The following is a 23328-nucleotide window of genomic DNA, read 5'->3' on the forward strand; positions in this document are numbered from 1 at the left end:
TGCTTTTGGATTTACAGCACTCAATTTTTTTATTCCAGGATGACTTTAAGTCTAATTATGACTTACTTGACTATTTAGTTCATTAGTGTCTAATACTAGCACCAACTTAAGTTCATTAATACAGAATCTAAAAAAATGTACTATAAAATATAAAGAACCTAAGTGGTTGAAGATTGCTCAATACATGTATAATGTCTTAGTGAAATTGAAATAATGTTTGAATGGTAAATTACTCCAGAATTAGCACAACTAGAAATGTCAAAAGCTTTTTCAAACATAGCAAGTGCCTTATAGAAACTGGCTACATACTAAGCATAACATTTGAGGGCAACTGCAGTATCTATGAAGAGTGGTGTTTAATACAAATAATTATTCATTTAAGAATCTGAAAAAAATTATGTTTCTCATGTATCATACCATATAATTGTAATTAAGCAATTACTATGTGTGTAGCCATATGTACAGATATATAATAAAAATATTTAAAAATATAGTTTATTTTTAAATTTTTCTAGGGCCTCTTTTACATCTTTGTTTCACAAACTATAAATCAGAGGGTTTAACATGGGAATCACAAGGGTGTAAAACAATGAGGTCATTTTGTCTTCATCTAGAGAGTAGGATGAACTCGGCCTGAAATACATGAAGAGCATAGTTCCCTGGAAAACGGCCACAGCAGTTAGGTGGGAGGTACAGGTGGAGAAAGCTTTGAACCTCCCTTCAGCAGAGTGGATCTTCAAGACTGATAGGATGATATAACAATAAGAGACAAGGACTCCTGAAATGGAGCTTAATTCAATAAAGCCAAAAATCATGAATATCACTAACTCATTGAGCTGTGTGTCTGAGCAAGATATCAACAGGAGAGGAGGAACATCACAAAAAAAGTGGTTAATCTCATTTGACCCACAGAAGCATAAACGGAATGCTAATGTCGTGTTTATCAAACCATCTATCATTCCCACCAGGTAAACCCCAGCCACGAGCAGGGAGCACACCCCACTGGACATGCTGACTGCATAGAGCAAGGGGCTGCTGATGGCCTTGTACTGGTCATAGGCCATCACTGCCAGCAGGAGACACTCAGAATCTACAAAGGTACAGAAGACCAAGAATTGCAGAGCACAGCCACAGAAAGAGATTGACTTGTTCTTGGCAAATAGGTCTACCAGCATCTTAGGGCCGATGGCTGTGGAATAGCAGAGGTCACAGAAGGAGAGGTGGCTGAGGAAAAAGTACATGGGTGTGTGCAGCTGGGGATCCATCCTAATCAGGCTGATCATTCCGAGATTTGCCAGAAGATTAATGAGATAAACAGGTAGAAACATTGTAAATAGGATCACTTTGTTCTCAGTGTTATCAGTAATTCCCAAGAAAAAGAATTCAGTCAAGGAGGAGCAATTCTCTCTTTCCATTCTTCTTAGATCTTGTGCAAACTTTTGAGAAAGTTATCAAGAAAATCACATATGCATGTTTAATGCTTCTGCACATCAAAAAAAAAAAATCATAAGGCAGAGTATGTTTTTTTTCCCCTTAATTGCCTTTTTATACTTAGAAAATAATCCAGTCTTGTACCTACTCTTTAAAGAGGCATAAATGTCTATTCTGCAGTAATAAAATGCATATGAGGAAGACCTTTGAGAACATTTCAAGTCAATCTAGATGCCATTCATGAGGTTGCTACTTTCTTCAAATTCTTCTCTGAGCCTTATTTTTCTTATATCAGAGAGAAGAGCTGGATGATTTTACCTTTCTTCAATTCTTTAAAACCACATGGAAGACACGCCAGTGTTAGCAAGACCAGATTCTAAGACTCCGGACTAAGCTTTGCCTTTGTTTAACAATATTCACTTGAGTCCAAAAAAAAAAAAAAAAAGATCACTATTTTTTGTCTCTCAAAAAGACATGACTGGTTTAAGAATGTTCTTCTTAGTTCCATAAACAGTGAGTACATCACTGACTAGTAATAATAAAAATCATTATGTTACTGGTTTTAGTTTATCTTCTGCTTAGCATCTGGTGAGACATGAAATAAGTTATTACTGACCTGTTCCTAGAAATTTGCTATTGCTTTCCCATAACGCTCATTACCTCTTTGTGGAGAGGTGACCGTCTAGGATGACTCTCTTGACCAGTGGAAGAAAAGAGCTAAAAGGAAGTGAAAACAACAGAATGTACCACATATATTTACATCACTTTAGATTTTAAATGACTTTCAGTTTAATTGAATGTAAATTAGATGAGGGACAATAAATGCTTCTAAAATGCAAAGACCTTGCTCTCTCTGTTGTGTTTATGTGTATGCCTGTGTATATATCTTAATGTAAGTGAAAGCAATGGACTTTTTCTTTAGACCTAAGTTAATAAAGTACATGGTCTACATGAAGGAAAATTTGTACATGTTTTTGTTTTTATTGTGGTATGTATACTGTGAAACAAAACACACCTTAATTGTTTTGTTTCTATAAAACAAAACACACTTTAAATTCATATACAGTTGCCCATTGAAAAAAGGAACAAAGACTTTTATGTGATCCAGCAGGAAAATAAAATTACATTATGAATGTTAACAAGTTCAGACAGATTCTTCCAATTTTGTGAAGAAAATGTTATTTCTGCCATTAAATGCAGACTTTAGTGAGTATATAGGCATAAAGTCCTTCACTTACAAACTCTTATTTTCCCCCCAATAAATATTTTCTCTTATTTTTCTTCAGTTAGGGTCTGGAAACGTACCTGGAAAGAGCAGGTCTTGGGTAGCTGAACAGTAATGAGCATTTGGTCTTTTATTTCACCAAGTATGTTGGGACTTAAATCCCTGTGCTATGGCCCTCAGGCTTTAGTGTTATTCAAACACTTCATTAATTATATTTCTGCTTCCGTATATTCCCCTGGCAGAGGAAGACATGGCTAGATAGCATCACTGACTGAATGGATGTAAATTTGAGCAAACTCTGGGAGATAGTGGAGGACAGAGGAGCCTGGTGCACTGCCATCCCTGAGGCTGCCAAGAGTTAGACAGACTTTGAAACAGAACAACCACCACAACATTCCCCTGTGAATTCAGAAACAACTTAGCAGAAGAGGAGTTTTTGTGCTTCATTATAGTGTCCAAATTGCTCTATGGAAGGAAGGGTACTGCAAGTGATTTGTATGGTGTGTGTCAGCTACCCGGAAACTGTCTCCTCCTTCTCTAGTCAAAGAGGAAACTTAGTGAAATTCTAAAAGATCCCCCTTCATCCAACTCTTTTTGATTGTTCATTGTGTTTCTGAAATATTCCCCTTCACTGCCTCATGTTGGAATATTACACTTTGGACATATTTTCTTGTATCTTGAAGTGTAATCCTGTGTCATAAAATCATCCTTCTAATGTATACAGTTCTTTGATTTTTAGTGCACTTTCAAGTTTGTTCACTTTTTACTACTATCTACTTCCAGAACGTCTTCATCAGCCCACGAAGAAATCTACACCTTCTAGCTCTCACTCTCCTTTCCTTCCTCTCAAGCCTGGCAACTGCTAATATTCTTTTTGATTCTATGTGGTTTCCTATTATTGGCCTTGCATATAAAGAGAATCATGCTCTGTGTGTGTGTGGGCTTCCTGTTAGGTTTATTTTCTTCAGTAAAATATTTTCAAGTTTCATCCATGTTGTTACATGTGTTAGAATTTTGTTTCATTATGTGGCGGAATAGCATTTCATGTTATGGATATAATACACTTTGGCGATCCATTTTTCAGAAGGATGAACACTGGCTTGTTTCTACTTTTCAGCTGATGTGACTAATGACACTATAAACATTCCTGTCAATCCCTTTCAAGACAGCCCTCATTACCAAATATCAGCTTTTTCCCATTCTCCAGCCACACATCATCCAAGGACATTTCACTGATTTTGTGACTTCATCACATTGTCTAAAAAGTGCACTCTTTTCTGAATTATGCTTATTTTATTTATTTAAGATTTTTTTTTACTGCATTAAAGATCACAGAAATAAAATCAATGGTTGCTTTGTATTCCCTAAACTATATGGTACTAGTATTTGTAAAGGTAGTGGTTTCTAAATATTTATTATTATGCATTTTTCACTATCAAATGAAGACCAGAGAATAATTGCAAGGATAAAAACATACTTGCTTTGGGAATTTTTCTATGTATATAGATCATATGTGTGAAGATGTCTCATTTTAAAAATTGTCCATGGTGATGATTATTTTTTTTGCATTTCTTTTTTTATTTATTTTACTTTTTAACTTTAAAATATTGTATTGGTTTTTCCATATATCAACATGAATCTGCCACAGGTAAATCAACAGAGATCTATTATTTTTCTTAAAATAATTTGTTTACTATTATTTGTATTAGTTATGTACAAAATTGGAAAAAAAAACATATCTTGGATGTTACACTTTTATGTCCTCCTTAAGTCCTCCCAAACAGATAGCAATGGAATTCTCCATTCTCCTAAAACATGGTCTACCATCTTGGTATCTGGTGTGATTGGGCTGCTTCCTAAGGTCACAGAAAGTAAAATAATGCCTTAAGTAGATGGTTGCTTGTGGAACGCAAAGAGACAAAGAAAGATGTTTAACCAGGGCTGAAAATGAGGAAAAAGGAAAGGAAATTACCTTAGATGATATGACACAGTGTTGATAGCTGATAGTGACAGCCCAATAATGTACTTTACCAAGGCTTTTCCCATTGCTCTTTGTAACCTAATTTTCAACTTCCTTTCTTCTTTTTTTCCCCTGATTTATTCAGAACTAACTGTCAAATAGCATTTACATCCATTAGATATACAAAGTGATGATTTGAATTATGTATACATTGTGAAATGATTACCACACTAAAATGGGTTAACACATTCATCACCTCACATAGTTACCATTGTAGTGTGTGTATAGTGAGAACATTTAAGGTCTACTTTTGTAGTTAATTTCAAGCTTATAATATGGTATGGTTAACTGGAGTCACCATGTATATTAGATCCCCAGAACTTATTCATCAAATGTAATAGCAAAAAGTTTGCACACTTTGAACAGCATCACCCATTTCTCCCACCTTCCAACTCCTAGCAACCAATAATCTTCTTCCTGTTTCTATGAGTTCATTCTACCTTTGTAGATTCCACATACACATGAGATCATACAGTACTAGCTTTTCCCTGACTGACATAGTTTACTTAGATTAAGATCCTTGGGATGATCCCATGTTGCAGAACACATGACTTCTTTACTGCTGAAGACAGGGGATTCTCTGTTTCAAGACCTGTCCAATTGTCACATCCTCTGACTGCTATCTTTTCCTCACCCAAAATGGATCTTTCTTAGATATGAGACAGAATATCTTTATCCAAAGATGCTTTTACTTTACACTAGTTTTAGATACTTTGCTTTTGGATTTACAGCACTCAATTTTTTATTCCAGGATGACTTTAAGTCTAATTATGACTTACTTGACTATTTAGTTCATTAGTGTCTAATACTAGCACCAACTTAAGTTCATTAATACAGAATCTAAAAAAAAATGTTCTATAAAATATAAAGAACGTAAGTGGTGGAAGATTACTCAATACATGTATAATGTCTTAGTGAAATTGAAATAATGTTTGAATGGTAAATTACTCCAGAATTAGCACAACTAGAAATGTCAAAAGCTTTTTCAAACATAGCATGTGCCTTATAGAAACGCTGGCTACATACTAAGCATAACATTTGAGGGCAACTGCAGTATCTCTGAAGAGTGGTGTTTAATACAAATAATTATTCATTTAAGAATCTGAAAAAAATTATGTTTCTCATGTATCATACCATATAATTGTAATTAAGCAATTACTATGTGTGTAGCCATATGTACAGATATATAATAAAAATATTTAAAAATATAGTTTATTTTTAAATTTTTCTAGGGCCTCTTTTACATCTTTGTTCCTCAAACTATAAATCAGAGGGTTTAACATGGGAATCACAAGGGTGTAAAACAATGAGGTCATTTTGTCTTCATCTAGAGAGTAGGATGAACTCGGCCTGAAATACATGAAGAGCAGAGTTCCCTGGAAAATGGCCACTGCAATTAGGTGGGAAGTGCAGGTGGAGAAAGCTTTGAATCTCCCCTCAGCAGAGTGGATTTTCAAGACTGAAAGTATGATATAACAATAAGAGACAAGAACTCCTGAAATTGTACTCAGCTCAATGAAACCGAAAACAATGAACAACACCAACTCATTGACCTGTATATCAGAGCAGGAAAGGAGGAAAAGTGGAGCTAAGTCGCAGAAGAAATGGTTAATCACATTTGACCCACAGAAACATAAACGGAATGCTAATGTCATGTGTATTAGAGCATCTGCCATTCCCACCAGGTAAACCCCAGCCATGAGCAGGGAGCACACCCCGCTGGACATGCTGACTGCATAGAGCAAGGGGCTGCTGATGGCCTTGTACCGGTCATAGGCCATCACTGCCAGCAGGAGACACTCAGAATCTGCAAAGATACAGAAGACCAAGAATTGCAGAGCACAGCCACAGAAAGAGATTGACTTGTTCTTGGCAAATAGATCCATCAGCATCTTAGGGCCAATGGCTGTGGAATAGCAGAGGTCACAGAAGGAGAGGTGGCTGAGGAAAAAGTACATGGGTGTGTGCAGCTGGGGATCCATCCTAATCAGGGTGATCATTCCAAGATTTGCCAAAAGATTGATGAGATAAAAAAGGAAAAACATTGTAAATAGGATCACTTTGTTCTCAGTGTTCTCAGTAATTCCTAAGAAAATGAACTCAGTAAAAGAGGAGCAATTCTCTCTACTCATTCTTCTTTGTTCTTGTCTAAAGTTTTAGCAAGTGATCAAGAAAATGACACCTGGATGTGTAACACTTCTGCACATCTGCAAAATGTCATAAGACAGAGCATGATTTTTTTCTATATTTAGAAAATAATTAATGTCAGGTGTATGTACGCTTGAAGAGGGATAGCTATATATTAAGCAGTAATAAAAATTATCTGGAATTGAGCTTTGAGAAATAGTGATGTAAATTTAGATATCATTCATGAGGTATGCTACTTTCTACAAGCTCTTCTCTGAGCATTATTTTCCTTATCTCAGTGGGTAGATATCGATAAATTTCACTCTCCTTATCTCTTCAAAATAATTTGTAAGAGACATCAGTGATAGAGAAGCCAGGTTTAAGACATGAGACTAAGCATTTTCTATGCTTGAAAATATTCACTTGAATACAAAACATTATTAGAAAATATAATTACAAAATTTATGTTTCTCAAAATCACATGATCAATTTAAGAGTCTTTAACTTAGTTACAGAAACAATGAGTATAACACTGACTAGCATTAATAATGGAGAAGGCAATGGCACCCAACTCCAGTACTCTTGCTTGGAAAATCCCATGGATGGAGGAGCCTGGTGGGCTGAAGTCCATGGGGTCGCGAAGAGTAGGATAGGGCTGAGCGACTTCACTTTCACTCTTCACTTTCATGCATGGGAGAAGGAAATGGCAACCCACTGCAGTGTTCTTGCCTGGAGAATCCCAGGGACGGGGGAGCCTGGTGGGCTGCTGTCTCTGGGGTCACGCAGAGTCGGACACAACTGAGACGACTTAGCAGCAGCAGCATTAATAAGAAAAATTATTATGGTACAGATTTTAGTTTATGTTGCATTTAGTATTTGGAGATACATGAAATAAGTATTATTTACCTTTTTGCTAGAAATTTATAATTGCTTTCCCACAATGCTCATTATCTCTTTTTGTAGTAGTTGTAGTCAAGGGATGAATCTATTGACCAGTGGAAGAAAAAAGTTAAAAGGAAGTAAAAGCAACAGAATGTACCACATACATTTGCATCACTTTAGATTTTAAATCTCCTTTCCGGATTCAATTTATGATAGGAACATATTTCTGTCTCAGTTTGTAAACACTGGACCTTTCAGAGATGGCTTAGTTATTTCAGCACCAAAGCATCAAATCAGTATTAAAAAAAAAAAAAGATTCAGCATAGCAGTTGGCAGAGGTAATTTGGAGGTAAATGGAGTCCATGAGTGAGAAAACAATAAAAAAGTGTAGGAACAATAGCATGCCATAAAAAAGAAATCTGAAGAAAAAGCCAAATGCTTTTTCTGGGTCATCAACAAGGATTTGTAGGGACTTCCTAGAGGAAGGTGAGCTTCCTGGGGCTGTGGGAGGCCTGGGAGAGAATTAACTAGGCCTGACCTTGGGGCTAAGTCGCTAAGTTGCCTTTCCCCTGTAAAATAATATCCTTCCTGTGGTTGGGAGAAGGCCCGGCCTGCAGGCTGCCAAGGTTAAGGCAGTGGTGAAGGAAAGAGGGGAAAGGTTTAGCACGGGGATGGTTCTGTCAGAACAGAGGTTGATGTGGGCGACCAGCTGTCCCAGTTTGTCTGGGATTAAGAAGTCTCCTGAGTGCAGAGCTGTCACTGAGCTTGGACCAGGAAGGCATTAGCAGCCATATGTCTATTCATTGCCAGGTACCTCATGTTCTTTCCCCTGAAATCTCAGATCCTGTTACCCCATATGAGCTTTCATAAGTATATCAGCAAATGTTACGCAACTCCCCAAAGTACAGGCATAGCTTGTGTAGTTGTGCTTCACTTTATTGGGCTTCTTGCATGCTGTATTTTTCACAGACTGAAGGATTGTGGCACTCCTTCATTGAGCAAGTCTACTGGCATCATTTTTCCAACAGCATTTGCTCACTTTGTGTCTTTGGGTCACATGTTGGTAATGCTCACAATATTTCAAACTTTTTCATTATTACTATGTTTGTTATGGTGATCAGTGATCTTTGACGTTACTGTTGTGATTGTTCTGGTATTTTTTAGCAATAAAGTGATTTTAAATAATAAAAAAAATCTCCTTTAATTTAATAAAATATAAATGAAAAGAGTGACAATAAATACTTCTAAAATACATAGACTTCTCCCTATGTTGTATGTATGTATTCATGTGTGTGAATGTGTATATACATATTTAATGTATCTGAGAATAGAGTATAAGTAATAGGCTTTTTCCTTTAGTTCACTTCAGTTCAGTCGCTCAGTCATATCTGACTCTTTGAGACCCCCAGGGCATATGGTGCATGTGGAGATGAACTTGTACATGTTTTTATTTTTACTGTGGTACCTACACTATTTTTTAAATAAAACAATATATACCTTAAATTGTTTTTTAATACTTACCAAATGATAAAAAGAGTGAAGGCTTTCCCATGAACCAAGAACAAAATGAAATAAAAGTAATTATGCATGGATACTAACAAGTTCATACTCATTCAGTTCTGAGAAGAAATATTATTACTAGCCATTAAATGCAGATTTTAGAGAATAGGAAGGCATAAAATATTGCATTTACAAAACTTTTTATCAAAAAGTTAAGTATTTTCTCCTATATTCTTTAAGTTAGGATCTAGAAACCTACCTGAGATGAGCAGGGCTTGAGTAGCTGAACAACAGCCAGTGTGTGTTAGTCACTCAGTCGAGTCCAGCTCTTTGTGACCCCATGTGACCCTCTCTGGCTCCTCTGTCCATGGAATTCTCCAGGCAAGAATATTGGAGTGGGTTGCTATTCCCTTCTCCCAGGGATCTTCCCCATCAGGGATCAAACCTAGGTCTCTTGTACTGCAAGCAGGCGCTTTACCATCTGAGCCACCAGGGAAGAACAACAGGCAGATGGCCTTTTATTTTACCAGGTACGATGGGACTTAAATCCCAGTGCTACTGCCCTTAGGCTTTGATGTTATACAAACACTTCATAAATTATATTTCTCTTTCTCTATATTCCCTTGAGAATTCAAAACAACTTAGCACCAGCTAAGTTTTTGTGCTTCACTATTGTTACCAAATTGCTGTGTGTTAGGAAGAAAACTGCAAATTTTAGGACTGCTTAACAGTTACCCTGAAACCATTTCCTCCTTCTCTAGTGAAACAGGAAACCTAAGGAAACTCAAAAAAAGGTCCCTCCCTCCATCACTTCTAACTTCTTCACATTATTCATTGTGTTTTTAAAAAAATTCTCTTTCATACCTCATTTAGGAGTATTACTACATTCCTATTGTATTTTCTTTTATATTAAAATATAATACTCATATCACATATACCATAAAATTCACCCTTTTAATGTATATAGGTTATTTTATTTTATTAGTTTTATTGTGTTTTCAAGGCTTTTCAGTCACCACTACTATCTACCTCCAGAACATTTTCATCAGTTCAGTAAGAAGCCCACACCTATTAGCTCTCATTCCCTGTCCCTGCTGACCCCAGCCCTGGCAACCACTTATCCATATTCTGACTCTGAGCAGTTTCTTATTCTCAGTCTTGCATATAAACAGAATTATGCAATATGTGCTGTATTTTTTCTTCTCTCAAGCTTCTTTTCTTCAGTGAAAAATTATCAAGGCTCATCCATGTGTCAGAATCAGGATTCTGTTTCATTGAAGGGCACAATAATATTTCCTTTTATGGATATTACACACTTACTGACCCATTGTTCAGTTGGATAAATGTTGGGTTGTTTCTCCTCTTTATCTGTCATGGATAATGATGCTATGTTATTCTTGTCAATGCTACCTTTCAAGGCAGCCGTCATCACCAAACCTTATCTTACTCCTATCTTCCAACCACATACCAAACGATATTTCATTGATTTTATGTCTCCCTCACATTCTCTAAACTATGCACTTTTTTTCTGAGTTATGTTAATTTGTTCTTGTAAGAATGTCTGCTAAATTTAAGACCTCATAAATTACAGCAATGATTATTTTGTATTTTCTAAACTTAATGGCACAAGGATTTGAAAAAGTAGTATTTTCTAAATATTTGCCATTAAGTATTTATGACTATAAGGGTAGAAAATAGTGTGCTGTGCTTAGAGTTGCTCAATCATCTCCAACTCTGCAACCTCCTGGACCATAATCAGCCAGGATCCTCTGTCCATGGGATTTTCCCAGCAAGTATACTGATACTCCTCCAGTCTATCTTCCCAAAACCAAGGATGGAACCTGTGTCTCCTGCATCTCCTGCATTGACTGGCAGATTCTTTACCACTGAGCCACATGGGAAAACAATGTAAAAAATAGCAGTATACCTGCTTTGAAAATTTTTCTACAGATATAGCTCAACTGTACAAAAAAGGTCTTCATGAGCTGGATAACCACGATGGTGTGGACACAAACTTAGAGCCAGACATCCTAGAGTGTGAAGCCAAGTGGGCCTTGGAAAACAGTACTATGAACAAAGCTAGTGGAGGTGATGGAATTCTTGCTGAGTTATTTCAAATCTTAAAAAGATGTTGTGAAAGTGCTGCATTCAATATGTCAGCAAAATTGGGAAACTCACAAGACTGGAAAAGGTCAGATTTTATTCCAATCTGAAAGAAGGGCAATGGCAAAGAATTCTCAGATCAGATCAGATCAGTCGCTCAGTCGTGTCCGACTCTTTGTGACTCCATGAATCGCAGCACACCAGGCCTCCCTGTCCACCATGCGATTGTGCTCATTACACATGCTTGCAAGGAAATGCTCAAAATCCTTCAAGCTAGGCTTCAACAGACATGAACTAAGAACTTCCAGGTGTACAAGCTGGCTTTAGAAAGGGCAGTGGAACCAGAGATCAAATTGCCAACATCAGTTATTCCAGAAAAAAATATTTACTTCTGCTTCATTGACTGTGCAAAAGCCTTCGACTGTGTGGATTACAATGAACTGTGATGCAAATACCATACCACATTACCTGCCTCCTGATAAACCTGTATGCAGTCAAGAAACAACAGTCAGGATTGGACTTACATCAAGGTTGTATATTGTCACCATGTTTATTTAGTTTGTATATGCAGAGTACTAATTTCCAGATAGGATGAAGCCCAAGCTGAATCAAGATTGCCTTAAGAAATATCAACAACCTCAGATATGCAGATGATACCACTATAATGGCAGAAATGAAGAGGAACTAAAGAGTCTCTTGATGAAGGTAAAAGAAGAGAGTGAAAACATGTCTTAAAACTCAACATTCAAAAAACAAAGATTACGGCATCTGGTCCCATCACTTCATGGCAAATAGATGGGGAAAAAGTGGAAGCAGTGATAGATTTTATTTTCTTGGGTTCCCAAGTCACTATGGACATTGAAATTAAAAGATGCTTGCTCCTTGGAAGGAAAGCTATGACAAACCTAGAGAGTGTATTAAAAAGCAGAGATATCACTTTGCTGACAAAGACCCAAACAGCTAAAGCTATGGTTTTCCCAGTAGTCATGTAAGGTTGTGAGAGTAGGACCATAAAAAAGGTTGAGGGCTGAAAAATAGATGCTTTCCAATTGTGGTGCTCGAGAAGACTCTTGAAAGTCCCTTCAACAACAAAGGGATCAAATCAGTCAATCCTGAAAGAAATCAACCCTGAATATTCACTGCAAAGACTGATGCTGATGCTGAAGCTCCAATATTTTGGCTATCTGCTATGAAGAGACAACTCACTGGAAAAGACCTTGATGCTGGGAAAGATTGAGGGCAGGAGGAGAAGGGGGTTACAGTATATGAGATTGTTGGATGGCATCACTGACTCATTAGACATGAGTTTAAGCAAACTCAGAGAGATACTGGAAGATAGGAGAGCCTGGCATGCTACAGCTCATGGGGTCACAAAGAGTCCAACATGACTTGGCAACTGAACAATAATAACAATATTGGAAAGTGAGGAAAATGTTTGAAAATCATGTATCTATATATCTGACAAAGAACTTGTATCCAAACTTTATGAAAATCTCTCATAAATAATAAAAATCAAATTAATAAAACTTATACAAAAGATTGGACAGATAATCTCACCAAGAAGACGTATAAATAGCAAGGTCATGTGTAACAGTTTGCTCAGCATCTTTACTTGTTAGGGACTTGACAATAAGGTAAATTAAAAATACTGATCATGCCTAATTTTCTGTTTTATGTGAATTTTCATTTGGTATTTAACAGGAACAAAGATTATATTTTTATTTGTTTGGGATAATTTCTATTTGTTTGTTTCATGTTTTTTTTGTGTGTTTTTTTCTGTAAACCTAAGAAATTCACCAAGCTAAATTTCATATCATTAGTACATTTTTAATTTGGGAAAAAGATTCATAGGGACAATTGTTGATTCATTTTTAATGTATTGCCATTCTTGGTGTGATCAACCCAATACTCAAATATCTAATGTATTACTGTGGAGATATTGTTAAGAAAAGCTCAAACCACATAGCTAATTGCTAATAATTTTCCACTGGTTAAAATCAAGACACTGATGCATTTATGTCACAAAAGAATTTCAGTGTCATTATTAACCTCTCTGGCACATATTTGCTATATGTAGAATTGTCCTTGATTACCTAATTCTATTTCTATCCAAATTAATTTTCCCTCAGGTACTTCCTGATATTCTGGGATTCAAAAATCCCTAGAGTTGCATTTTATTCCCCCAGAACCTGACTTTAGCTTTCTAACAGCTCCTCAAAACCATGTAGACTATTGTGCCTTCAATCTGTTCCCACCTAGCCACTTAAAACTGAGTTTGGGTAGCTACATTACAATTGTAAGTTGGATAAACTAAAGTATTTCTCAAAGGGATCTATGTCTAATTAAAAATGGAGACCTTAAATAATTGGAAAGCATGTTTCAAGGAGAAAATATATTCCTCTGGTACAAACAAGTGAGAGAAAAACAATCTATACTTAGGGTTTCTCTAGTGCCCCTGGTGACAGTAAAATTGTGTGTAGGCAAATGTCTGCTCAGAAAGTTACCTTTTCAGGACACAGTTGTGTGTTCCTCAAACTTGGAGTATTGAGATGCAGAGTTCACTGCATGATCGGGTACCAAAGTTCATTATGTCCCACTGTTGGTGGGAGAAAGACTAGGAGAACCTGTGAACAGATACAGACTGTGCTGTTCTACAAACAGAGCAACGCTCTAGTAGCATAAAGATTAATTATGCACTGAGATAATCTATGACACAATGCACTACATCATTTTCACAAATATATCAACACTTATTTGCACAAGAAACTGTTAGATAAAAAATAATTAAAATTTAACAACCTGCAGTGAGCATACTTTGTTTATGGAAATTTTCTTTTTAGAGTATGATACACATAAAGAAAACATTCTTCTATAAAAGTATAATACAAGAAAATTTTCGATAATGAAAAGATCTTAATCCCAGAACACCAAAGATAAAACATGCCTAGTGTCTCAGAAACTGTCATCCCACCTCTATCACAAATTGATGTCCAATACAGTACTTTGTGCTTCCCTGATGGCTCAGTGGTAAAGAATCTGCCTGCAATACAGGAGACATGGATTCTGTCCCTGGGTCAGGAAGATCACCTGGGAAGAGGAAATGGCAACAAACTCCAGTATTCTTGTCTAAGGAACCCCATGAATAGAGCAGCCTTGTGGATCTATGGGATTGCAAAAGAGTCAGACAAGACTTAGCAACTAAACTACCACCACCACCACAATAATTTAGTTTTAATAGTTTGAATTATATAGTAGTATAATCATAGATTTTGTATTTTTGTTTCTGACTTCTTTCACTCAATATTATTTTAATGAAATTTCTCTACACTTTTGTATCTCAAGGCAGTTCATTCATCCTCATTGTTGTGTAGTTTTCCTAGGTATAAACTTACCACATAGTAATTTATTTAATACAAGAGCATGTGTCAGCATACATGACCTATAAGTTTTCAGTGGAACTGAACATACCATTTATTTACATACTATTCATGGTTGCTTTCATGATTCAGAGAAAACCTGAGGGTTGTGACGAAGTTTATCAACTGTGACCTCTAAAATGTACATTATTTAACACTACTGAAAAGTTTGTTAGGTCTTTAATATGTTGAAGAAAATTGAGTTTAAGAAGAGATTAGTTCTATATTATTATAAATAAAGCAATGAGGAATATTTTGTGTACATCTTTTGGTTGTCATAGTCGCTCATTTCTTTTGGGTAACATTCAAAGAATTGCATCTTTCGAGTTGTATGACATGTACATGTCCAGCTATATTAGACCCCCCTTAGAGATTTACAAAGTGTAGCAACAAGTCTTGTTCTACTGTTAATGTGAAAAAGTCATGGTTGTTCCACATCCTCACCAAGAGTGTCTAATTCAAATATTTGCATCTTGCAATTTTTTAGATTGATTGGTTTGATCAATTTGATCAAACCAGTCAATCCTAAGGAAATCAACCCTGGATATTCACTGGAAGGACTGGTGCTGAAACTGAAGCTCCAATACTTTGACCACCTGATGTGAAGAGCTGACTCATTGGCAAAGACTCTGATGGTGGGAAAGAATGAGGGCAAGAGAAGGGGGCGATAGAGGATGAAATCGTTGAATGGCACCACTGTCTCAATGGACATGAGCTTGAGCAAACTCTGGGAGATTGTGAAAGACAGGGAAACATGGCGCTCCAGTTCATGGGGTCACAGATAATTGGACATGACTTAGTTACTGAACAATGAAGAAAAATCTTTCCGATCAGATCAGATCAGATTAGTCGCTCAGTCGTGTCCTACTCTTTGTGACCCCATGAATCACAGCACACGAGGCCTCCCTGTCCATCACCAACTCCCGGAGTTCACTGAGACTCATGTCCATTGAGTCAGTGATGCCATCCAGCCATCTCATCTTCTGTCGTCCCCTTCTCCTCTTGCTCCCAATCCCTCCCAGCATCAGAGTCTTTTTCAATGAGTCAACTCTTCGCATGAGGTGGCCAAAGTACTGGAGTTTCAGCTTTAGCATCATTCCTTCCAAAGAAATCCCAGGGCTGATCTCCTTCAGAATGGACTGGTTGGATCTCCTTGCAGTCCAAGGGACTCTCAAGAGTCTTCTCCAATACCACAGTTCAAAAGCATCAATTCTTTGGTGCTCAGCCTTCTTCACAGTCCAACTCTCACATCCATACATGACCGCAGGAAAAATCATAGCCTTGACTAGACAAACCTTTGTTGGCAAAGTAATGTCTCTGCTTTTGAATATGCTATCTAGGTTGGTCATAACTTTCCTTCCAAGGAGTAAGTGTCTTTTAATTTCATGGCTGCAGTCACCATCTGCAATGATTTTGGAGCCCCAAAAAATAAAGTCTGACACTGTTTCCCCATCTACTTGCCATGAAGTGGTGGGACCGGATGCCATGATCTTCGTTTTCTGAATGTTGAGGTTTAAGCCAACTTTTTCACTCTCCACTTTCACTTTCATCAAGAGGCTTTTTAGTTCCTCTTCAGTTTCTGCCATAATGGTGGTGTCATCTGCATATCTGAGGTTATTGATATTTCTCCCGGCAATCTTGATTCCAGCTTATGTTTCTTCCAGTCCAGCGTTTCTCATAATGTACTCTGCATATAAGTTAAATAAACAGGGTGACAATATACAGCCTTGACGTACTCCTTTTCCTATTTGGAACCAGTCTGTTGTTCCATGTCCAGTTGTAACTGTTGCTTCCTGACCTGCATACAAATTTCTCAAGAGGCAGATCAGGTGGTCTGGTATTCCCATCTCTTTCAGAATTTTCCACAGTTTATTGGGATCCACACAGTCAAAGTCTTTGGAATAGTCAAGAAAGCAGAAACAGATGTTTTTCTGGAACTCTCTTGCTTTTTCCATGATCCAGTGGATGTTGGCAATTTGATCTCTGGTTCCTCTGCCTTTTCTACAACCAGCTTGAACATCAGGAAGTTCACGGTTCACATACTGCTGAAGCCTGGCTTGGAGAATTTTGAGCATTACTTTACTAGCGTGTGAGATGAGTGCAATTGTGAGGTAGTCTGAGCATTCTTTGGCATTGCCTTTCTTTGGAATTGGAATGAAAACTGACCTTTTCCAGTCCTGTGGCCACTGCTGAGTTTTCCAAATGTGTTGGCATATTGAGTGCAGCACTTTCACAACATCATCTTTCAGGATTTGGAATAGCTCAAGCGGAATTCTATCACCTCCACCAGCTTTGTTTGTAGTGATGCTTTCTAAGGCCCACTTGACTTCACATTCCAGGATGTCTGGCTCTAGGTCAGTGATCACACCATCATGATTATCTGGGTCGTAAAGATCTTTTTGTACAGTTCTTCTGTGTATTCTCACCATCTCTTCTTAAAATCTTCTGCTTCTATTAGGTCCATACGATTTCTGTCCTTTAAGGAGCCTATCTTTGCATGAAGTGTTCCTTTGGTATCTCTGATTTTTTTTTAATCTTTTTTTCTTGAAGAGATCTCTAGTCTTTCCCACTCTGTTGTTTTCCTCTATTTCTTTGCATTGATCGCTGAAGAAGGCTTTCTTATATCTTCTTGCTATTCTTTGGAACTCTGCATTCAGATGCTTATATCTTTCCTTTTCTCCTTTGCTTTTCACTTCTCTTCTTTTCACAGCTATTTGTAAGGCCTCCCCAGATAGCCATTTAGCTTTTTTGCATTTCTTTTGCATGGGGATGGTCTTGATCCCTGTCTCCTGTACAATGTCACGAAACTCCATCCACAGTTCATCAGGCACTCTATCTATCAGATCTAGGCCCTTAAATCTATTTCTCACTTCCACTGTATAATCATAAAGGATTTGATTTAGGTCATACCTGAATGGTCTAGTGGTTTTCCCTACTTTCTTCAATTTAAGTCTGAATTTGACAATAAGGAGTTCATGGTCTGAGCCACAGTCAGCTCCTGGTCTTGTTTTTGCTGACTGTATAGAGCTTCTCCATCTTTGGCTGCAAAGAATATAATAAATCTTTAGATGAATCATAATACTGTGTTTATTTACTGTTAACTTTTAATTTGTTTTACTTATTGGAGGGCTAATAAATTTGGATATCCACTTCTGTGAGGAGTCTATGTGATCCTGAATTTGAATAACAAGCCACACTGAATAGCCATGATTAAAAGCCTGTGGCTTCCTGAAACTCATTGTATCCCCAAAGCTTCATGTCATCACTATTGCAGGTTAATACTGCAATAATATTGCAGTCTAGATTAATAGTATAATTTTTTTTTGCTTTGAAATTAAATGATTTCTTTTTTTTTTTTTTAAATTTTCCAAATTTCTAGTACTTTTCAATAGTAGGCATGGATTTAAACATCATGGATGGAGAAGCCTGGTAGGCTGCAGTCCATGGGGTCGCACAGAGTCAGCCACGACTGAAGCGACTTAGCAGCAGCAACAGCAGCAGAGTCATATGTATTTTGTAGACAAAGAGTGTATCAGCTGGAGACGACATTAAAGTTAATCTAGTTGAATTGTTATTTTACACAGGGGGCTCAGAGACATTGAAAAGAAGTTTTGTTTTAAAGTTAGAGTTGCACTGCTACCTGCATCATAGCACATTTCTAGAGAGAGATAACTGGGGACGTTAAATGTTGCTGCCTCTATATTTAACACAGAAATTTGCACTTATTGAATTGCTGAACACTCATACTGCTTTATTTTTACAAATATAGTTATACAGCCAGTGACCCACATGTATCTCTCTGTTTTCTGCATTGGACATATGCTCAAATCTGTCATTGTTGCATCATATTTGTACTTAAGTATTTCAGTGGCAGAGGCTTCTTTTATGGCTCAACACTTAAAGAATCTACCTGCGATTCAGGAGACATAAGAGATGTGGGTTTGATCCCTGGGTCTGGAAGATGTCCTGGAGAAGGAAATGGCAACTCACTGCAGTATTCTTGCCTAGAGAATTCCATGGACAGAAGAGCCTGGAACATTCCATGGGGCTGCAAAGAGTCAGACCTTCCCCTAAATATGTTGTGTATGTAATGTATATACTGCAATATACATATATATTTATACTATTCCTCTGGTAATTTTTTACTGACATATAATTAACACCCAAAAATGTATGCAGTGTTTTAATTTATTAGGTGTCTGTTTATTTTCCTTTTGTGACCCAGACAACATGGAGTGTTTTGGATAACAGTATGGAATGCTCAGTCCTTCAACAAAGAATTCTCACAAATAGGATGAAATAACATAACACTTAAGTAGATGACTGTTCATCACAAAAAGACAGAGACATTAAAACAGGCATGAGAAGAGGAAACAAGGAAAGGAAATTATCATGGAGGAAGTGATGAAGTTGATAGTTGATTAAAAAAAAAAAAAACAAAACTAAGTTGATGGCATCCAGCCCCATTACTGCATGGTGAATAGAAGCGGAAAGTGTGGAAGCAGTGACAGATTTCCTCTTCTTGGGCTCCAAATCACTGTGGAGGGTGACTGCAGCCATGATAGCAGAAGACAATTGCTTCTTGGCAGGAAAGCATTGACAAACCCAGACAGTGTGTTGAAAAGCAGAGCCATTACTCTGCCATATGGTCAAGGATATGGTCTTCCCAGTGGTCACATATGGTTGTGGGAGCTGGACCGTAAAGAAAGCAGAGTGACAAAGAATTGAAGCCCTGGAATGGTGGTGCTGGAGAAGACTCCTGAAGGTCCCTTGGACAGCAGGGAGACCAAACCTGTCAATCTTAAGTGAGATCAACCCTGAATATTCACTGGAAGGACTGATGCTGAAGCTGAAGTTCCAATATTTTGGTCATCTGATGCGAACAGATCACTCATTGGAAAAATCCCTGATGCTGAGAAAGATAGAGCAGAAGGAAAAGAGGACATCAGAGGATGAGATGGCTGATTGGCATCACCGATGCAATGAATGTGAAGTTGTGCAAACTCTGGGCCATGGTGAGGGACAGGGAGGCCAGGTGTGCTACAGACCATGGGGTTGCAAAGAGTCGGACGTGACTGAGCGACTGAACAACAACAACGACAGCATGATGATGCACGATACTAATGTTCTGTCCGTTGGACTTTATACCCATACTACTCTTCCGTCCATTGGTCCTTATAGCCTTCTTTCCTTCCTTTTATCCAAGCTTTATCAATTAAAATTGACAAATAGCACATATAAGGTATTCAAAATGAAGATCTGATATATGTATGTGTTGTGAAATGGTCACCACTGTATGGCAAGTAAACAGTTCATTAATTCATAGAGTTAACATTTAGAGTGTGTGTATGATGAGGACCATAACATCTATTCTCCTGGCAAATTTCAAGTTTATAACATAGAATTATTATTTAGAGTCATCATATACATTAGATCCCCAGAACTTAATCACTGAATAATAGTAAGTTTGGCCATTATTACTCATTTCGCCCACCTTTGAGACCTTGGAAAAAACCACCAGTCTACTCTCTAATTCTATAAGTTTGAACTTTTAAGATTCAACATATATGTGAAACTATACAGTGTTTACCTTTATCTGTCTGCCTATTTTAGTCAGCATAATGCATTTATGGTTCTTCCATAAGTGGTAAACAAAGCTTCTTGAATTCTACAAGACACAGTCTTGTCCCTCTCAAGACCCATCTAATTGTCAGATCCTCTGCCCACTATCATTTTGTCTCCCAAGTAGAATAATTGTTAGATCTAAGACTGAATATATCTATCAAAAGATACACTAGTTTTAGATTTTATTTTGGATTTACAATCCTCATTTTTTACTTCATAATGATTTTGAGATTTCTTATAAGTTATATAGTTATTTAATCAATTAATGCCTCTTATTAGCATTAGCTTATATTCATTTGTATAGAAAGTACAGTATATGCCATAGAACATAAAGAGACTCAAAGATTTCTCAGGAAATTCAATAATTCTTAAGGTAGCTGAAATATTATTCAAATAAAAGAATAAACCCGCAAAATTTAACAAAATTAGAAAATTCTGGAAAGTTTTCAACAAAGGGAAAGCACCATATGTAAATTCTTGATACATGAATCGAAGTATGCAATATTTCAGAACTAAAATATTTCTAAAACTTAGACTTTATAACAACAAATTCTCATTTGAACTGTTTAAGACAACTTTGTTTCTCTTGCATCATGCAGTATAAGTGATTATATATATATATATATATGATATAAACACAAAAACAACAGTATGTGTGTACTTGTGACTATGAGAGTGTGTGAAATATAAACCTTTAAAATCACATTTAAAGTTTCAGTTTTTGCAGGGCCTGTTTCACATCCTTGTTCCTTAGGCTGTAAATCAGAGGGTTCAACATGGGAATCACGAGGGTGTAAAACAATGAGGACATTTTGTCTTCATCTAGAGAGTAGGATGAACTCGGCCTGAAATACATGAAAAATACAGTTCCCTGGAAAATTGCCACAGCAGTTAGGTGGGAGGTGCAGGTGGAGAAAGCTCTGAACCTTCCTTCAGCAGAGTGGATCTTCAAGACTGCTAGAATGATATAACAATAAGAGACAAGGACTCCTGAAATGGAGGTCAGTTCAACACAGCCAAAAAAAATGAATAATGCCAATTCATTGACCCGTGTATCAGAGCATGAAAGGGAGAGAAGTGGAGGTAAGTCACAAAAAAAGTGGTTAATCACATTTGACCCACAGAAGCATAAGCGGAATGCTAATATCGTGTGTATCAAAGTATCTATAATTCCCAACAGGTAAACCCCCGCCATGAGCAGGGAGCACAGCCTGCTGGACATGCTGACCACATAGAGCAAGGGGCTGCTGATGGCCTTGTACCGGTCATAGGCCATCACTGCCAGCAGGAGACACTCACAATCTATAAAGTTAGAGAAGACCAAAAATTGCAGAGCACAGCCACAGAAGGAGATTGATCTCTTTTTGGCTAAAAGATCCACCAGCATCTTGGGGCCAATGGCTGTGGAATAGCAGAGATCACAGAAGGAGAGGTGGCTGAGGAAAAAGTACATGGGTGTGTGCAGTTGGGGATCCATCCTAATCAAAATAATCATTCCCAGATTTGCCAAAAGGTTAATGAGATAGACAATAACAAACATGATAAATAAGATCATCTTGACCTCAGGCTTATCCGTAATTCCCCACAATATGAACTCAGTTAAGGAGGAGCAGTTTCCTCTTTTCATTCTTCTGTCTTCTTGTCTAAACTTTTGAGGAAATGATCAAGAAAATGATGCATGTAAGGGAACCACGTTGGGGTGTTCACAAAATATCTGCAGGGAAGAACACAATTTATTTCTACAATGGTCTTTTTTTTTTTTTTTAATATTTTCAGCCTGGTGTCTCTAACATCAGTGTTTTTTGCACACTGTTTTGAAGATGTGATGAGATATCAGTTCATCCAAATATCCCTCTTGATACAAGGAAGGTAGTGCTCAGAGGAACTGAAGAGTTCATGACAACAACCAGTCAATCCCCAAAGGAAATCGGCCCTGATTATTCATTGGAAGGACCTGCTGATGCTGAAGCTGAAGCTCCAATACTTTGGCCACCTGTTGCAAAGAACCAACTCATTAGATTCATTCAACCAATTCATTAGAAAAGATCCTAATGCTGGGAAAGATTGAATGCAGAAGAAGAGGGAGCAGAAGATGAGATGGTTAGATAACATCACCAACTCAACTGACATAGATTTGAACAAACTCTAAGAGACAGTGAAGGACAAGGAAGCCTAGACTGCTGCAGTCCATGGGGTCACAAAGAGTCAGACACAACGTTGTGACTGAACAACAACAACACAGGCAGTAGCATACCACAGAAATTACATCTAGATTTGCACAGAAGTTTCTCAACTGCCTATCTCAGATATTTTTATTATTATCAGATTGATAGCAATACCTCTTTAAAGAATGCCCATTGATCAAGTAATTTTCTGAGTGTGTGCCTGCATGCGTGCTCTGTCGCTAAACTCTGTTTGACTCGTTGTGTTCTCATAGACTGCAGCCCTCCAGGCTCCCTATCCATGGGATTTTCCAGGCAAGATTCTTATCCCATGGAGAGGGAAGCCTGGTGGGCTGCAGTTCATGAGATCACAAAGAGTGAGACAGAACTTAGCGACAGAGCATACACTCAGAAAATGACTAAGTCGGTGGGCATTCTTTAAAGAGGTATTGCTATCTATCCGATAATAATAAAAAAGACCCGAGATAGATAGCTGAAAAACTTTGTCTATTTCTAGATGTTCTTCCTAACTAAACTACTGCCATAAGCTCTATAATTTCTCTGAGCACTGTATTCTTTGTATCGAGAAGGATATTTAGATGAATTGACATCTCGTTACATTGCCAAAGCAGTGTGAAAAAAAACACCGATGCTAGAGACAGCAGGCTGGAAGTATATGAACAGCCATTTACTATGCTGAAAAAATTCCTTGGATACAAAATTTTATTTTCATTATCATGTTGCACATAAAACATAATTTAAAATATTTATTATTAGTTTTACAATCTATTAGTATACCATGCACTGGTAGCAATGAAAATAATTGTTATTGATCCT

General features: G+C 37.3%; 3 protein-coding genes across 3 annotated transcripts; all 3 read right to left on the reverse strand.

Moving 5' to 3' along the window:
- Nucleotides 1-536: 536 nt before the first annotated feature.
- Nucleotides 537-1415, reverse strand: LOC109569367 (olfactory receptor 5W2-like). The gene has a single exon (XM_019974715.2). It carries the CDS (start codon nt 1413-1415, stop codon nt 537-539), a length of 879 nt encoding a protein of 292 aa, XP_019830274.2.
- A 4460-nt stretch (nt 1416-5875) lies between these two features.
- LOC109569369 (olfactory receptor 5W2-like) lies at nt 5876-6808 on the reverse strand. The gene has a single exon (XM_019974716.2). It carries the CDS (start codon nt 6806-6808, stop codon nt 5876-5878), a length of 933 nt encoding a protein of 310 aa, XP_019830275.2.
- Nucleotides 6809-21035: 14227 nt separating this feature from the next.
- LOC139187189 (olfactory receptor 5W2-like) lies at nt 21036-22334 on the reverse strand. The gene has a single exon (XM_070803193.1). It carries the CDS (start codon nt 21954-21956, stop codon nt 21036-21038), a length of 921 nt encoding a protein of 306 aa, XP_070659294.1. The 5' UTR covers nt 21957-22334.
- Between the last annotated feature and the right edge of the window lie 994 nt (nt 22335-23328).

Source organism: Bos indicus, chromosome 15 (genome assembly GCF_029378745.1).
Source record: "Bos indicus isolate NIAB-ARS_2022 breed Sahiwal x Tharparkar chromosome 15, NIAB-ARS_B.indTharparkar_mat_pri_1.0, whole genome shotgun sequence".
Taxonomy (NCBI): Eukaryota; Metazoa; Chordata; class Mammalia; order Artiodactyla; family Bovidae; genus Bos; species Bos indicus.